This window comes from Schistocerca piceifrons, chromosome 3, assembly GCF_021461385.2.
Source record: "Schistocerca piceifrons isolate TAMUIC-IGC-003096 chromosome 3, iqSchPice1.1, whole genome shotgun sequence".
NCBI classification, from domain to species: domain Eukaryota; kingdom Metazoa; phylum Arthropoda; class Insecta; order Orthoptera; family Acrididae; genus Schistocerca; species Schistocerca piceifrons.
In genome coordinates, this window is record NC_060140.1 from 106,189,229 (window position 1) to 106,204,664 (window position 15,436).

The window sequence follows — 15,436 nt, forward strand, 5'->3', positions numbered from 1 at the left end:
ATGAAAAAAGGCGAATGGTGTTGGTTACAGCTGGGCTATGTTGGACTTGGGTTGGTAGACAAAGATGTGCATAAAGGTTAGGTGGTTGTGTTGCCGCCAAAACACGTTAAAGGACGGAGAAATTCGGGAAAATTTCGAAAAAACTGCGTGTAGTATATTAAAAGGAGTGGTATTGTGGTGGCAGATTATGAAAATGAGGCTAACAGTTGTCTGACGAAGAAATAATCGCGTTAAAACCTGTGGGAAGCGGCTAAAAATGATCAGTGGTGTGGGAAAAACGGAAATGGAAATAAAGCGAAAGTTATTAGAACTGGCCGAAATGGTTGTTTAAAAGGTGAAAGGAGCTGTTTGTGAACTAGAAACGGTGGATATTATAGCGGCGGTAGTGCTGAAAGCGGCAAAAAAATTTTTTTGGGTATGGTTTGGAAGTGGGTTACGTATTATTGAGTATATATATATATATATAGGAGGGATAAAATAGTATAGCAGATTACGGTAAAAAGGAGAAGGTGAATACAAAGTGAAACTACTGGCAAAAACAGAAAGATGAAAATAAGACGACAGAAAAGATTTCGAAATGCAACAGTGACAATAACAAACGTAATTGTTGGATTCAAATTAATGATATCAATATAATGGAAGGAAACATTCCACGTGGGAAAAATTATATATAAAAACAAAGATGAGGTGACTTACCGAACAAAAGCGCTGGCAGGTCGATAGACACACAAACAAACACAAACATACACACAAAATTCAAGCTTTCGCAACAAACTGTTGCCTCATCAGGAAAGAGGGAAGGAGAGGGGAAGACGAAAGGAAGTGGGTTTTAAAGGAGAGGGTAAGGAGTCATTCCAATCCCGGGAGCGGAAAGACTTACCTTAGGGGGAAAAAAGGACAGGTATACACTTGCACACACGCACATATCCATCCACACATACAGACACAAGCAGACATATTTAAAGCTTTATGTATAAAAACTTGACATTTATAAATATGATAAGGAGTTTTCTGGCAGAAATGTAAATATTTTTAATAGGATTGCATTTTGGCTGATGTACAATTATGAGGTAGCTGGAGGGGGGGGGGGGGTGAGAAGCAGGAAGTGGGATGGGTGATTGGAGACTAGGAAAGAGGCAGCAGGTTTGGTGGATAGGAATGTGAGATGGACAGATGGCAGGTGCATGGTCTAGGCATGTGATACAAGGGTACCAGAGTCAGTGAGGCGTGACACACGATGTAGGTGACGTGGAGGCACGGTTGGGAGAGGATGACAGGACAGATGAAGGGAAACTGTTGGGTGGAGATTGTGGAAACAGTGGGTCAGCAGAGATTGAGGTCAGGAGGGTTATGGGACCAAAGAATGTATTGCAAGGATAACTCCCATCCGTGTAGTTCAGAAAGGATTCAGATGACCTGGGCTGTGAAGCACCCATTGAGTTCAAGCGTGTTGTTCTCTGCTGCACTGGGAGGGTAGCAATTTCCTTGGCCCAGTTACAGACCTGCTTAGAATATAAAGATTTAAGTGGTGCGCGCGCGCCCGCACACACACACACACACACACACACACACGCACACGCACACGAAATTAGATTGATATTTGCTGTAATGTTGTCTGATTACATGCTTTCTCATATTGTTGTAATACTGTCTGTTACAGGCTTTCTCATTTTGTTTGAAATATAATCGTAAGACTGAGTTTCGAAAGCTTTGTGATAAGCTTCGCAAGCACTTAGAAGATATCAGTAAGCTCCCTCCACAGACTGCAAATGTCAGTATTCAGAAACCGGAGACCCAGCAGCTCAACCTTGATACCCGCCTTGTGCAGCTTGATTCAGCAATACAAATGGAACTCTGGTTTGTATGATACCTCAAATGTTAATTTAGATACTGATAAATAAATAAATCCGTTACTAGCTACCCTGCCATTTTGATCAGGTCATCTTTGCTACTTTTTTAATTTAAAAATGCTTCATGTGTAGTAAACTCTTATAAATTGTTTCTTACAAATAGTATGCTACAAAATTTCATACCTGTCATATAAGTATTCAACAAATGAATTAAGTTATTCCTTAAAGTATGTTGACTGTAGTTGCTTGTAGGCATGGGAAGATGTGACATCTCTACCGTTGCGTAGTTACTTCTTGCCTTGCCTACATATTGTGGTTGCTTACTTGGAATCTTGCCTACATAAGGGTCTGATTTCTTACCGACAGTCATGTTTTCAAAAGCTATAGTCTTACAGTACTAAAAGGGAAAAATGTTCTATCAGTGATGATGCAGTGGTGAGTTTTTGTGTATCCCTTTCAATGAGTTGGATTAAAAAGGCATTTCATTACACAAGTTTTACTGTGTATAGTGAGTTGATACTTCTGATGTATTGCAGTCCACTTAATTGTATCTGACCCTCCATATTGATTTCAGTCTTTATGAATGTCGATGTGAGAACAGATCACTATATCAGATAGAAAAGGTGGTGAGAAAAAGCATTTAGAAAATACAAAAAAATTAAATTTTTGGACAAATCTCCCCCCTCCCCCCCCCCCCCCCCCCCCTCCCGTGTGTGTGTGTGTGTGTGTGTGTGTGTGTGTGTGTGAGAGAGGTGCGCAGAGCACAGATGTAGATTGTTGTCAATGAATTATGCAAATAACTGTTAATTTTTCTCTTAATATTAGCAAGTTAATGTTTTAATTTGGCAGGCAAGAGGCTTATAAAGCTATTGAGGATATTCATGGCCTGATGAATTTATCAAAGAAGCCTCCTGTACCAAAGACAATGGCAAATTATTATCAGAAACTTGCCATGGTTTTCTGGAAAGCTGGAAACCATCTCTTTCATGCTGCTGCTCATTTTAAGCTCTTCCAACTGTCCAAAGAAATGAAGAAAAACATAACACCAGAGGATCTTCAGAGGTAATTATATTTATAGTACAAGGTAGTATGTTATGTAGTTTCTCATCTTTCAACACAGTGGCAGCCACATTCATTACTGATCAGATATTATTTGTCCACAGACATAATTTAAAATTTGATAAACTGTCCTTCATGGGATTAATGATGAACAGTTGAGTTGCTGCGGATATCTGAATAGTCTGTTGACCCCATAACTCTCTGAGATCCCATGAAGTGTTACATTGCCTCTTCTCTTTTAAGTTGCCTTATTATGTGACATGGTCATATTTGGAGACGAGCAGTCTGTTGTGTTAAAGCTGTGGATTCAAAAAAATCTCATAATAGTCAAGGTGGCAAATGTGATTTTGTTGATTACTAGTTTCAAGTTATTTACAAGTGATATTCAGATCTGTAATACAGGAAATTGCTTCTTAGAACTACAGAAATGTTAATTGTTAATATAAAAGTTCCCTCACCCAGTACATATCATTACAAAATACATTGATCAGTGTTCCGTCCTGGCCATCAAAAGCTAAAATGTGAATCAAGATAAATGTAAATCTAGATAAGTGAATTTGGTTGTAGTTGATCTAAAGCAGATAATTAAACAATGATATATATATGATTCTAGAATGGCATGTCGCTTGCTTCTGGCAACACTTGCAATTCCGTTGCCGTCAGCTCACCCTGAGTTTGATCGCTTTATTGAAACGGATAAGAGTCCATTGGAAAAGGCGCAACGCCTGGCAATTCTTCTTGGATTGCCACAGCCTCCTACCCGCCAGTCACTACTCAGGGATATAGTAAGTAATTTTTGGACCACGAAGTAATTTCCAGAAAATTGGGAGACCAGTGCAACTCATTTCCTTGCTAGTGTGTTCTTAATATATTTATGATTCTGTGGTCTTAAAACATTGAATCACCACCTTTCATCCAAAAGTTAAGTAATGATTTTATAATTGCTGAAGATATAAAATCTTTAATTTGTGCTTACATTCTTAGGTTCGATTCAATGTGGTTGGGCTGGCATCACCACAATTGCAAGAGCTTTACATATACCTAGAGGTGGAGTTTCATCCACTCCAATTATGTGCTCGTGTGGAAGCCCTTGTAAAAGAATTGCAAGCGGATGAAAGTTCGCCACTATTCCAGTATATTTCTGCACTGCAAGATGTAACTCTTGTACGACTTGTGCGGCAAATAGCTCAAGTCTACCAGACGATAGAGTTCTCTCGTCTTCTTGAACTTGCACGTTTTGCGTCACCATTTCACCTTGAGAGGCTATTGGTTGACTGTGTTCGTCACAATGACATGCAGGTTTGTTCCTATAATTTGTTATGCAATCAGAATTAAAATTATATTTTCTTCTTTCCTTGTCCATAGTCTTTTAACAGTTACTGATTTTTGTTCATCATTGCAGCATACGCAGATTAGTGGTTTTTTCCCCAATCTGCCCATTTTAGTTGTAAAGGGAAAGGGTAGCTACAATTCCATAAGAAAAATGAGATAACTTCATGGCTACTGTGTTTAATAATTCCTTTGATAGTTGACCTAAGAATATTTCATTCTCTTTAATGCAGATTATGTAAATAGCCACAGTGGGCGGGAGGGAGGGGGGGGGCATGATAAAATGTGTAACTGGTAACATTATTAAGGATTACTAACTTTGGCATTCAGACAGACTGTTCTTTTTGTAGAGCAAATGGAAAATGGGTGCAAGATTAATAATGACTCCCCTTTCAGGAAAAAAGAAAATTACCCCAAAAATCCCAAAAAATGGCAGAAGGAAATAAACAAAAGAAAATATTTCAAATTGAAACACCAGAGTACATAGCTGGTGCTAATTATGAATGAGTTCTTTAAAAATAGATCTTGATGTAAGGTAAAAGCTTATGTAAAAACTAAGAGGAAACACACAGGATTGCATTTGTTGTTTGTATTTCATTCTTTTCAATAAGTTACTGAAGAATCAAAGATATGTTCAGTAAAATAAGTTTGTAATTGTATTTTTCAGATACGCATTGATCATGCAAAACAGTGTGTACATTTTGGTATGGATCTTTCGGAATCACAGCGTGAAGATATTCCTGAAGGTCCAACATTACAAAATATGCCCAGTGAGCAAGTGAGAAATCAGTTGGTCAATATGGCAACTGTTTTACATCGTGCAATGAACACAATAAACCCACATCACAAGAAGGTTAGTATGACATGTTTTAATTGCTTTATTTGGTTGGTTATTATAATGTTACAAAATCTAAAAGCTTTTAACAGATGCTTCATTTGATGTAAAGAATTACACATGCGTTCATTGGGCATTTTACATTTATATAGATTGAGGTTATCACATTTGACAAACTAAAAACGTTATTGATATTTGTTGATAATTGTGGACATGGCGGTTTCAAGCTTCTGCAATTTATGACTAGCATCAGTACGTAATACAGTGATATTCATTTAGAAAAGTGTGCTTTTGTATTATTTTTGCTGTCATTTATTGTTTTATTACTGTACAGATGGAGCGTGAGAAAGTACGCCAAGCATTAGTGCAACATTATGAGGAAACAAGAGTGAGGGAACATCAGCGCATCCTTGCTCGCCACAAGATCATTGAAGACAGAAAAGAGTACCTGGAGCGTCTTAACAGTGCTCGTGAAGAGGAAGAAATGCGGCGGCAGGAAGAGGCAGCACGAGCTGCAGCTTTAGCTGAGCAGCGTCGTCTGGAGCAGGAGCGTGAAGAGCGTGAACGCAGAAGGCAGCAGTCTGAAATACAACAGATACGTGACCGTAACCTTAAAGAGAAGATGCAGCAAATATCCCAGACTTCGCATGGCCAGAAAATACTCAAGAAGCTTGATGAAGATGTTAGTTCAATCACATTTTATGTTTATGATAGGCTTCCAGTATTATTTTTTGCAGTAGTATAACTGTATTGCAAGAGAGGGAGTAGCCAGAGAAACTACTTATTCTATAGTTTTACCTGCAGTTATTAGAACAATCATTGTTCTGTGAAAATATTTTGTCACAGTATAAAATTAATATATTAGTAAACAAATTTAGTGATTAATTCATATTGACAAACAAGAAATTGACAAAATATTAAAGAATGTTGTGTATTGTTAAAACTATACTTTTTCACAGCTAAAGTTAATTTTACCAATTTTTACAGGATATAAAGAAACTTGATGCAGAGCAAATAGCTGCACGGGAAGCAGAAGAATTGATGAAAGAACGTAGAGAGATGCAGCAAAAATTGAAGTCACAGGAGAAGAAAGTCGACTATTTTGAAAGAGCTAAACGAATTGAGGAAATACCACTGTTTGAGAAAGCATTCAAGGAAAAGCAGGTATGTTATGTTTTTAATTATTGTTGGTGTAGAATGAAGAATAAAGGGGACCAGTAGAGGGACAGGGGTGTGGCGGGGGGGGGGGGGGGGGGGGGGATGGAGTTTGGAAACAGAATTTCATTTCAAAATGTTCGAACTTAAGAATAGTTATCTAAATGAAAATCAGTTTTGTGTAATTTAATTTGAAGTATCTTAAAGTTTACTTTTAGATATGACTGATGTTATTTAATGTATTAAATTATTTAATACAGATCCAAGACCGTAAGACATGGGAAGAACAAGAACAGGAACGTATCAACCAGCTGATTGCAGAACGTGAAATAGCTGTACAGCATCGTGAGCGTCTCAAGAGAATGCATGCAGACCGTGATGCATTCCTTGAAAAACTAAAAGCAGAACGTCGCACTGTATATCTTGTAAGTTTAAGGTGTTTGTGGACACTTTGTAATATTGTACTGAAACTAACATATATATCCTTTCGTTTTAAGTAATATAGTGTGTGTTAAAATTTGTGTCCAATTGTTGATGTAGTACATGTTAAACATTATAGTTCATTTTGTTTGATCTTGCTTGTTGTCAATATTTTTATTGTCTGTGATTTCGAGTATTTCTGTGACAGTCACTGAAAACCTTCACTCTTCAGTACACACATTTAAAAATAAAATAGATTTTAACATTGTTAGCTCCTTTCTCGTGAAGGAGAGGGGGACAGGTTTTGGAAAGGATAGATGCTGAGACTCCAGGTTGAGAGAAAGGGGATGAAAAGAAATAGAGGAAGCATCAATAGTGTACTCATTGCCTGCTTGAGTCCAGAGATGATTGGACAGACAGAGACATAAAGATGGACTCAAGGGAAGAGAAATAAAAAATGAAATGAATAGTGCAATTAAAATCTTAGAGGATAACAAACTGTCCTGTGATGCCTGGACTTGAAGCTAACACCATGTTTACGAATGTGTTACATTTGGCCTTATGTTCTCTTTGGTACCCCCCCCCCCCCCCCATTCATCTCCAAAACAATTGGGTCCCTCTCAACTTGCAGTCAGTGTGAACTACCCTTCCTTCCCAAACTCTGTAACTCTTTCTCCCTGAGGAATTACCTAGTTCTGAAAGCTAGAAATAGTTGTTTCACATTTAAATGTCTGTTAGTGCAACTGAAATATCAGCTCCTGGACGTGACTCATGGACAGGTATTGTCGTCTTGTAATTTTATAAGCTCCAATTTCTTTATAAAAAGATATTTTTGATGAGCGTGATTTGAGACTTACTGCATTCGAGTCCCGGTCGGGGCACATATTTTCATCCGTCCCCGTTGACGTATGTCAATGCCTGTAAGCAGCTAAGGGTGTTCATTTCATTGTAATTTCATTCTAACGAGCTGCATGGTCACCGATGGTATCTGTTCTTTCAGACATGTCCGAAAGAACAGATACCATCTTAGTATATATTAATGCATTCCATAAAAATGTCAGTTGATGGTCAAGTACCTCCATTGAATTTATATTATTCTGGAGGTACTAATAGAGCAAACTGAAGAGAGAGCAGAATTACTCCAACTATGCGTTTTTCTTATTCTGTGGTGTAGAAAAAACATTTGTTTCCAATGGTATTGAATTTGATGTTTCATAGTAGTCTTAGTTTTAAGGTGACCCATAAATTAGAAATGTATGCTCACCTTGTCTACTTATTAAAGTTTCCATACTCATATTTGTTAGTGAGCAGATCAGCTATTAAAATAAAAGCTTACTTCATTTATCCATTTGGAATGAGACTTTATATAGCCTTAGAAATTGATGTCATAAGAGTATTGTTTACATAAATTCAGTCTTACTTTGTAGTGATGCAAATGCTGTGGTTGAAAGTTTTGTATGCAGGTCTTAACAGGAAAACTAATAAATTTGAAGAATGCTGTTCTCTCCCCCTCCCCCCCCCCCCCCCCCCGCCCCTCTTTTTCCTGTTGTAAAATTTAAATTTTTTTTCAATGTAGGAAAAATATAAGGAATTTGAGAAAAAGCTAGATGAAGAGCGTAAGAAACGTCTAGAGGAGCGCAAAGCAAAACGACGTGAAGACAGGCGGCTGAAATGGGAGCGTGAACGTGAAGAAGAAGAAAGACGCAAGAAAGAAGAGGAGCAACGGCAGCGTGAAGAAGAAGAGAGAAGACGTAAGGAAGAGGAGGAGGAAAAACGCAGACAAAAACTGGCAGAAGAGGAGGAAGCCAGGTTAGATTAAAAATAAAATTTATTAGATAAATTCTTGTTTTCAGTGTTTGAGATAACTACCATCAGAATCAGCAGGGAACATTTATTTACCTCTTGGTGTGTAGCGAAGTGTTCTTATGCTGAAATCTGTTCAGCTGTTATGTCTGCTCCTATCCTTTGGATACTGTACTTACGAGCAAATATTAATTTTGTAAAGTGTATTTTAACTTCCCAGTTTATAGAAACATTTCAGTTAGATTCCTAGTATTACCTGACTACCAATGAACTGACACTTATATTAGCAGTCTACATTATCAATACACTAATAAATTAAAAATGAAAGCTCTTAGATAGCAGATACGTCACTCGTCTGGATCCAATGTTGAGTCAGCAGTGCTCTGGAATGGTGTAAATGTTAGTCCCATTTGTGTCAACAACTCGTTTTGCTACCTTACATTTGCTCCATATTTTATATTTTATTTTCTCTTTTCATAGGAGCAGTTGTAATACAAAGCAAAAAACACACACACACACACACACACACACACACACACACACACACACACACACACGGGCAGTGCCTCCGAACAGTGGGGCATGGCTGTCCCAGCACACAGACAGAGGTTTTTTTTTTGTGTGTGTGTGTGTGTGTGTGTGTGTGTGTGTGTGTGTGTGTGTGTGTGTGTGTTTCAAAAAAAGGCCTTTTTTTAACAGTATTTTCCATTGTGCTTGTCTGCGACTCAGTGTCTCCTCTGTGTGGTAACAAATTATCCTTTCCATATTTTTATTCCGTCCTGGACACTCTATCTAGAGTTTCATTGTTGTTATGCAGTAGTATAAACATTCAAACAGTTTATTGTGTGTGTGTGTGTGTGGTACACTGTGAAGCATTTGTCTACTTGAAGAGCAATTTCACGTATGCAAAACAGATTTCTAAACACAGCCCTTTATTATAGTAGACCCTGCATCTTGTGTAAGAAGTGGTTTGTCTTCTCAGTGAGAGGTGCTTTTGTTGGAAAATGTCCCCAGTTGCTGCTATGAAACCATAGTGGATTTTCTGCTTTGCTTTCCTGTCCCTTGTGTATCACATATAGCTTCAGTGGAAGAATCACATTCTTAAAGAGCTGCTCTGCCATATTAAGCTAGAACTGTTTGGACTTCTTCCTCTTTGATGCTGGTTCAAATGTGTTAGATGATGCCTGCACTCAGCATTGTCATATTTTGTGGGTAACAATTTTATTTTGTTAAATCCTGTGATATATTCTCTTAACATGATATAAAGATAGGAACTGGCTGTACATGTCAACACATCAAAGAAATTGTTGATTAATGCAAATGTTATTTCCCATACATCATGCTAGTTCCACTGAACCACATTTAAATATTTTTCCTCTTGGGCCCTACAGTACTGATGGCATGAGTACTGCCGTCTAGTAGTTCTCTGTGCAAGTTGAGAGAACTGTTTCAATTGTCTGTGTAAGTAGTTGTACACTCCTGCTCACATACTTCGAGCCTAATCTTTTCACTCACTGAAGATTTAACAGGCAAATCACTGTTTTCTTTCTCCTTTCCAGATGTTTATTTCTGGATTATAATAATATCAATTTTGTGAAGATGATTACTTTAAATTTGCGCTATATCTGGCTGTGTTTGATGGGTCATACAGAACATCTGGATACCTACCTCCAAAATTTAATCAAACATTCATTAATACTGGCGTTTTTGCCTGGAACAAAAATTGTCCAAAATTTATCAACCAGTTGTAAAATGACTGAACATAGGTTCCTCAGTTCATTACCTGCATTTATAATTAATGTGCTGACATTGCTTCAGCCAGTACCAGTTAGTTATTTTTAATTTGGCCGCTTATCCTGTATGGAATGTATCCTTGTTTCTGACATAAGGAGGGGAAAAAAATAGTGCACTTTCAATTCATTTATTGTTACAAGAATCTAGCATATGTTTTCATTGCATGAATCACTAGTCAGTGCTTTGACTTCATAAGTTTTCCCTTGATAAGAAGTCACTGTGGTGTTAGAAATTAATTTTAAGATTTTACAATTTATAGGACTATTTTTCCCCACACATTGCATTACTGTGGCTTCTATTTGTGGTGTCGCAGTGTGAATAGCATTTTTAGGATGGTGAATAACATTGTAACTGAGACCATCATTCGTCTTTGAACAGTCTGCAGTACACTTTGTCGTTGCTTCTGCACACTTTTCTTGTGTCAGCTTGTTTACTTGTGTATATGCACTTTACCCATCGTCCGAAGTTCTATTTTTATTCAATGTTTATTACATCATTTGCCTTTTCATTCTTCACCATTCCTTTATTTAAGAAACAATAATAATAATCTCATAGCTTCTGATTTGTAGGGGTCAGGCACGCTGTCACTGAGCTCATGAAACACAGATTAAATGCTTGTAAGTTTGAATTGTGGATTAAATTTCACAATTGTGATCTTCCGGTATGACTACAGTAATATCAAAAAGTCGAGAAATGTAAAAAGAAGAATGAGCTTAGTAAACAAGGCTAAACTATTATGTTCACCTTATGTGTGACATCTTTCTGCTGAAAAATTGTTCGAGCTCATAGGTAAGTGAGTGCAGGAAGATCCTCGGCAGCTATTAGCACTATTGCTAGCTGTCAGCTGTGAAGCACAAATGGCTGCAGGAGATAACAGTAGCCATCGATGGTTCTGTGACAACACTGAGGCATTGCAATAGAGACATTTACAATATTGCGTTAACATGATCATTTGAGGTAGGCACGCAGGGGTGCCGTGTCCAGACCACTGCAACTGTCAGGGATTTTCTTATACGGACTCGACTATACTTATCTGTTTAACTTAAAAGTTTTTTAGTGCAAACGTAATACCAGTAGACTGCACATTTTTATATAAGATTAATGTATGTTTTATTTGAAAACATCACATACTTGTAGTCTTAATTGTTTGTATGTAGTGTTTCCTTAAATTAATAAATGTAATTAAAAGAAAAAAAATTCAAATAGGAGGAAAAAGCTTGAAGCTGAAAGACGTGAAGCGGAACAACAAGCGGACTGGCGGGCTCGTGAAAGAGAGAGGGAAAGGGAAAGGGAAGCGGAACGTTCAACATGGCGTCGACCTGTTACTTCTACTCCAATTAATGATGTCAGTGATGGCCCACCTAGAAGGGATATGCCTACTGATTGGCGTAAAGGTGGCAGTAGTGGGACGCCTTTAGCTGCAGCATCAACTCCATCAAAACCAGAAGTCTGGAGGTCTTGTAAGTATCTGAATTGAGGCAGAACATCCTATTAATAAATCTTCCTGGAAGAAATAACAGACTAATTATTCCACCTGTTGTACATCTTGCTTTTTCTGTTCCTGATTTTGACACCACCTTCCCCAGATAAAGCAATTTTTAAAAGTTCTGTGGCCTGTAGGTTATATTATCTAGGATTATACCCAATTAATTATCACATAGAAGGCATTTCTTACAATATCTTCTTTAATAAAATACTTTCAGACTTTGTTGAAAAAAGAGAAGATATGCTTCTTTTGATTCTGTAAAGTGAATATAAAGAAACTGCTATTTAGCATTTGGGGATAGTTTGTAACTAACTTCAAGAAAATCTGCAATTTTTTCACTGAAAGATTGTTGTGATTTTATTTTCATTGTGATGTGCAGTGTCTTGCTAGAAATATGTCTGAAGTGTCAAGATAACTCACAAAATCTGTGGATTGTTGTCTGTTGTTTGGTACACTACATAGTACAAGGCTGCAAAGAACGACTCTTAATTTTTTATTCAAATAGCTACTTATTACAGAAAAAATCTCCAATACCAACTGTGGCCTTACATTAACAGGTGCATATTGGTTTTATTTACTATTTACATTTCTTTAAATCTCAACATAATGTCATTTAGACTATTATTTTTATGCTTTCATTTCTTATGAGTACTTTGTGAATTGCACTTAAATACTAAAATATTCATAGCAACCTCAGTGTATTTTGTTATTAAAATTAGTATTAATTAGTTTAAATGTTTCTAATTGCTATATCGGCTTCAACTGGATAAACACTTTCAATAGCCTGTGGGATGAGTCTTCACCTGAAGCATTTTTTATGCAATACATGTCAATATCCACAAACCACTTTGATATGCACAGCTGGGAGTACCAGCATGTTAGGGTACCCTCCGGTTCCAAACGCATATTGAGTGTGGGAAGAATGGCTGCATCAATGCTTCTGTGTGTGCTGTAATTAGTCTTGTCTTTACGGCCCCTACAGCAGTGATATGTTGGGAGCTGAAATACATCTTTGCATTCATCACTTAATACTTTTTCTTGAAATTTTGGAAATACTTTTGAAGGATAATTTGCTCACACCTTCAAGAGTCTGCAAATTAATGTTTTTCAAAAATTAATCTACAGAAAAGTGCGAGGTGAGTTCTTAACCAATTTCTCATGTAACTGTGTTTTGTATGGAAAAGTCATACAGTCTGGCATGCAGATAAGTTTGTCACAATCAGTGCAATACCAACTTGTTTCTTTCCTGCTTGCTTTGCCAGTTCGCTTCTCTGAACAAATTTTACAGATCCAAGATTCATCTTCGCAGTTGCAGGAATTTAATTAGGTAAGTATTGTCCTGTAATCCTATTGCTGGTAGTCACACTAGGAACAGTTTCTTGAGCCAGTATTGTGCCTTTCTTGTAGGGTGGTTCACTAATTTCTTTAAACTTCTCCACTCAGATATTTCTCCTTCTGATCCAGACTCATTCTGCTCTTCCTCTAGAGCTTCCAGAATTTCTTACTCGCTTAAAAAATGACACACATTTGTAGCATAATTGAAGTAAACAGCGAAGTCTAACATATACATGCACAAATCTCACAACTCCAGCATAAAATAGCTCAATTAGTCGTGACAGCAGCTATTAGTTCGCTACTGTTTCTCTCAAAGTAATTAAAGAAACTGACAACTCCTGCTTAGGGTTTGGTTGCATGACATTCATACTTTCTCATACAAAACCAGTCCAGGTTTCATCTAATAGTTGACTCACGCACCTTGTAAAACATCACAGTCCGAGGTATACATGGGCACAGTCCTTTGAATGCAATGTTATAGCCCAAGTTATGCTTTGGCTTGGTTGGCAGTGTCAGACAAATCTACATGATGGCTCGCGATGTGCTGTGACAGCCTTAGACCAAGACTCATTCCTTGGGTTATTGAAAATCACTATCCAGGTGAAACAATGTAGACACAGAAATATCATAAAAAAGTTAGTGCTGAGAAGCGTGCTTTCTTTTGCTCTCTTCCTAACATGTCATGTGTGAACTTGATAAACTTTTGTTCTGGTTTGTTGTAATTTATCATTGTTAAATTTCAAAAGTTAGTATGGTTAGTATATTTTCTGGTGACAGGTGTTATATCAGTTTTGTATTGTCATTAGATTCAAGTTTCATGAAAATGGTGATACTTTTTGTAGAAAAAGAAAAAAATTTACTATTGTGAAAAGCTTGTTTATTAAAAAGAAATTCTTAAACTATGTTTATTTTCTAGCACGACTGCGAGGAGAAATGGAAGGAAGCAGCTGGCGACGTGCAGAGCCTGTTGAAAATAGAGATGGACCAGACCGCTTTGGCAGCAGGGATGGAGAGCGCTTCGGTGACCGTTTCGGGGACCGAAGTCGTGATGGGGAACGTTTTGGAGATCGTGGACGAGACACTGATGACCGCTTTGATCGAAGTCGTGATGAACGTTTCGGAGATCGTGGAAGGGATAGTGATCGTTTTGGAGACCGCAGCCGTGACAGTGAAAGATTTCCTGATCGTGGGCGTAGTAGAGATGAAATATTTGGTGATCGTGGGCGTGAAAGTGATCGCTTTCCTGACAGAGATCGTGATGGATTTGGTGGTAGTGCACGTGACAAATTTGGTAGTGATAGAGATCGCTTCAGTAGTGATAGAGATAGATTTGGAGAAAGAGGATCAGCACTTGATCGATCACGTGATAGACCGCTGGAAAGAACACCAATGGTGAGTGTAATATTGCTTTTATTAACAACAATTTAGCAGATTTTGGCAGTTTATCATTAAGTAGCTTCTAAATTAGGACAAACTAAATGATTACTATGTGTCATTACGCTGTAGTATCTTTGTTGCAGAACTTCAGGGTTAATTACTTGCATCTTCAGAGAGCTCAATGAGTCAATTTTGAATCTGAAACTTCAATTTTAAGACATCAGTAGCTAATTAATTTGTTTGTATGCATACTAAAATATTAATAACGTCATGAAATAAATCTAAAGAGTGAATAACTTACTAGTTGTGATGCAGTAGTATTTTCTTGAAGAGACAGACAGCGTACTGTATTTGTGAAATTAGCCCTCCAGTCACTGTTGATTGATATATAGATTCTCTCTCTCTCATCTCAGAGTTGTTATGAATATTATTTTTTTTTCATTTTTTCTTATTTTTGCTATTAATTTTTCTCTTGGTGGTTTTATATACTTATTGTCACCACCACCACCACCTCCAGTGCACCCCTTTCTCCAGCTTCTGACTTCTTTTCCCTGTCTGCATCCTTTTGTCTGGCATTGATTTGTATGCTGCTTCCCATATCTGCTTCCTACAACTCTTTCATGATCTGTCATTATAACTTACATTAGCAACACCAAGAAGGTATGAGGAAAATGACTTCTGAAGTTTAAGACAGCCTTCAGTATCTTCTTGCACAGCCTTCAGAGCATTCTTTCCCAGCTGGAAAGTGCATTTGTGCCCTCTTCTTATCATACTATTTCCCACTACTTCTCTCTATGGTTTTCAGTTAAATCTGTAATCTTCTTTCATTTTCTCATCTTGTTAAAGAGTAGCATGGAAAGGCAGCAAACACAGATAAGAAATCAACCAAGTTCTGTTAGTCAAACCTTGTACCTTCTGATTCTTTGTTTAAGACAATTTTTTGATCTTCATGACAGCAAGCTTAATTACTGGAACTGGATGTTACAAAAATGT

At 37.4% G+C, this 15,436-nt stretch overlaps 1 protein-coding gene across 1 annotated transcript in view; it reads left to right on the top strand.

Annotated features, from left to right (window-relative positions):
• LOC124787745 (eukaryotic translation initiation factor 3 subunit A) overlaps positions 1–15,436 on the top strand; it is a 62,385-nt gene that overhangs the window by 22,666 nt on the left and 24,283 nt on the right. Inside the window, exons 5-15 of the mRNA XM_047254611.1 lie at positions 1,661–1,857; positions 2,700–2,912; positions 3,523–3,694; positions 3,894–4,208; positions 4,906–5,091; positions 5,408–5,755; positions 6,061–6,237; positions 6,489–6,653; positions 8,225–8,457; positions 11,452–11,705; positions 13,983–14,458. Coding sequence (XP_047110567.1) covers positions 1,661–1,857; positions 2,700–2,912; positions 3,523–3,694; positions 3,894–4,208; positions 4,906–5,091; positions 5,408–5,755; positions 6,061–6,237; positions 6,489–6,653; positions 8,225–8,457; positions 11,452–11,705; positions 13,983–14,458 — 2,736 coding nt within the window. The remainder of the gene's footprint in view (positions 1–1,660; positions 1,858–2,699; positions 2,913–3,522; positions 3,695–3,893; positions 4,209–4,905; positions 5,092–5,407; positions 5,756–6,060; positions 6,238–6,488; positions 6,654–8,224; positions 8,458–11,451; positions 11,706–13,982; positions 14,459–15,436) is intronic.